Source organism: Austrofundulus limnaeus, unplaced genomic scaffold, assembly GCF_001266775.1.
Source record: "Austrofundulus limnaeus strain Quisiro unplaced genomic scaffold, Austrofundulus_limnaeus-1.0 Scaffold2543, whole genome shotgun sequence".
In the NCBI taxonomy this organism is placed as follows: domain Eukaryota; kingdom Metazoa; phylum Chordata; class Actinopteri; order Cyprinodontiformes; family Rivulidae; genus Austrofundulus; species Austrofundulus limnaeus.
In genome coordinates this window covers 12,229-14,859 of record NW_013954945.1, presented here as the reverse complement: position 1 = coordinate 14,859, position 2,631 = coordinate 12,229, and the positions used below count along the sequence as shown (strand labels likewise).

Sequence of the window (2,631 nt, the reverse complement as noted above, 5' to 3'; positions counted from 1 at the left end):
CAGAACATCAGTTCTGATATTTGCAGACTTTGCCAGTATTGAAGGGTGCAACATGTTCGTCAGTGGTATAACTTTGCAGCCACTGTGTTAAAAAATAAATATCTAAACACTGCACCAGAAAACAAATCTAATTTATGCAGAATGTGATGGAAACTACGTAAAAAATAAAAATGAAAATGTAGCAAAATACTAACTGGAGTGGGTGAGATCAATGAAAGATGCAGGATTCTCAGACAGAAAATCATCAAAAAATATTTTTCTCCCAAAGGAAAACACAACATGAAACAACACAAAGATTCACATAAGAAACCTGCAGAAATCTGTCTGTCAGTCTGTGGATTTGTGTTTTTCTTTTCATTATGATAAAATTGAAAAAAGTTAAAATTTTAATATTTTTAACTAAATATTTTACTGATAATTTTTAAAATATATTTGATAAAAAATAAATGCATTTTTTCTTAAAATCCTTTAAAAAACATTGTTGTGCAAAAACTGCCAAAGCAGAGAAGAATGAATGTGTCTGTAATTAAAAACACACACTGGTGACGTGTCTTTGTCCCACACAATCTGGTCACTTTTTACCCACTAAACCTCAGATGCTGAAGTTGAACTTCACTTCCTGTTGTCTGTAATTCAATTTAATTCAAAAAAAACTTTATTGATCCCAGAGGGAAATTTGGTAATGATAATTAGGGCAAATATTATGAAATAAAGGTTGCATTTTTCAGTCCTCTTTGACTTTATTGTGTAAAGAGAATCAGGTTTAGGTGTTTTTTTTTGTATTCTCTTCATTTTAATGTTGAACATGGAATAATGAATGCCAATGATGAGATATTTTTTTAATTTAATCTTTATTTGTTAGGTTCTGTGTTTTCTAAATGCAGCATAAAATATAATTTGGATAATAAAATTAGTATTATAAGAATACTTTGTTATGTAGCATTGTTTTAATAAATATTGACAGAAATTGTCCTGAACTAGTTTAGTATTCTGGTCCCCTTGTGAATTAGACCCCGCCCCCCTCATGTTAGAGTGTTATATTTTGACAGTAATTTAGAATCTGATTAGATGAAATGTTGTAATTTATTGCACTGACTTTTGTCACCAAGCAGTTTCACCCAAATCAACATAAAGAGAGAGGCAGCGTGTTGTTCTGCAGGAGGACAGAACATGGAGTCGTTGGACAACATGAGTCGGACCCAGATGAAGCTGAGATGTTAGGATCCAGAGGACAGAAACAACTCTCTGATGACAGAGGGAAGGAAGATCTGCACACAAGACAACAAACCATCAGTAACTTTGTGAAAATAAACTTTATTATAGGAGGTTATTTTTAAAGAACAAAATGTGCTTACCAGTTTGTTACAGAAACCAACCTGTAGAGCAGGGATGTCCAAAGTGTGGCCCGGGGGCCATTTGTGACCCCTGAACTGATTTTGTGTGGCCCCTGACTTCAGTTCAAGAATTATATTAATTTGTTTATAAATTTCTCCACATTGTGAGCTCCCATAAAAGGGAGGCTGTCCGGCTGGTGGCCAATTTGTCAATCTCTGGTGTTCGACCAGGTGTGTTGACCCACGCCTTCCACTGCTTGTGATCAGGTTTGTGTGTTTGTTTTTTGTTGTAAAGAAAAAACTCTTTTAATTTGATTATAGTAAGTCAGTGTTTGTGTGGTGTTTTTATATAGGGCCACACTTCATGTTCAATCTGACGATTGCTATCTGGGCGTGTGGTCGGTCGACGCTGCAGGTAGGCTTTGTATATTTTTAACTGAATTGAATGGTTTTTATTGCAAAGATTCAATAGGAGTTTGGTAAATTTTTTGTGTTTGTCTTTTGCAGTTGTCTCTGCACCCTGCTCTCCTTTTAGAGTTTGATTTTCTTTTTCTATTGTTTTTCATTTATTTTATTTATTTATTTATTTTTTTTTGCAAATACACATCCTCTTATTTTGTAATAATAAATATTGTCTCTTTTATACTGGTTGTTTTATTGCATGATAAGTGACCGTAACATATAGTAAATAATAATAAAATAATATTTAAAATGCGGTACATAAATATGCACAATATACAAGATGTATCTGTAATAAATGTCACATTACAGCCTGCAGTTCTGTGCACCCCCACAAGGTGGCCTCTTTTTCCACCTGAGCACCTGCCCCCAAAATGTTTGTGCACGCCACTGGCGACCCTGAAGCAACAGAGATCGTCGTGCTTTTACTTTGAAAAACGACACGCAAAATGAAGCAGTGACGTTGATCACGTGATTCACAGCAGGACGTCACGTCCATCTGTCAAAGCGGGGGGAGAGTGTTCGTGTGTCCGCTGGAGGTTTCCTCACAACCCGTCCTCAGTTCTGGATCTACAGAGTCCCTTCAGGAGGACATGGACCGTCTGGGCAGACCGCTGGGGATCAACTGGGAGCCTCGGGTCCGGGTCCACAGACCGCTGGGGGTCAACTGGGAGCCTCGGGTCCGGGTCCACAGACCGCTGGGGGTCAACTGGGAGCCTCGGGTCCGGGTCCACAGACCGCTGGGGATCAACTGGGAGCCTCGGGTCCGGGTCCACAGACCGCTGGGGATCAACTGGGAGCCTCGGGTCCGGGTCCACAGACCGCTGGGGATCAACTG

At 38.7% G+C, this 2,631-nt stretch overlaps 1 protein-coding gene across 1 annotated transcript in view; it reads left to right on the top strand.

The window, feature by feature from the left end:
• Nucleotides 1–1,613: 1,613 nt before the first annotated feature.
• The window catches only part of LOC106511143 (zinc finger protein OZF), a 5,871-nt gene continuing 4,853 nt past the window's right edge, over nucleotides 1,614–2,631 (top strand). Inside the window, exons 1-2 of the mRNA XM_013999889.1 lie at nucleotides 1,614–1,749; nucleotides 2,106–2,614. Of these exons, the coding sequence (XP_013855343.1) occupies nucleotides 2,387–2,614 (228 nt within the window). The 5' untranslated portion in view covers nucleotides 1,614–1,749; nucleotides 2,106–2,386. The remainder of the gene's footprint in view (nucleotides 1,750–2,105; nucleotides 2,615–2,631) is intronic.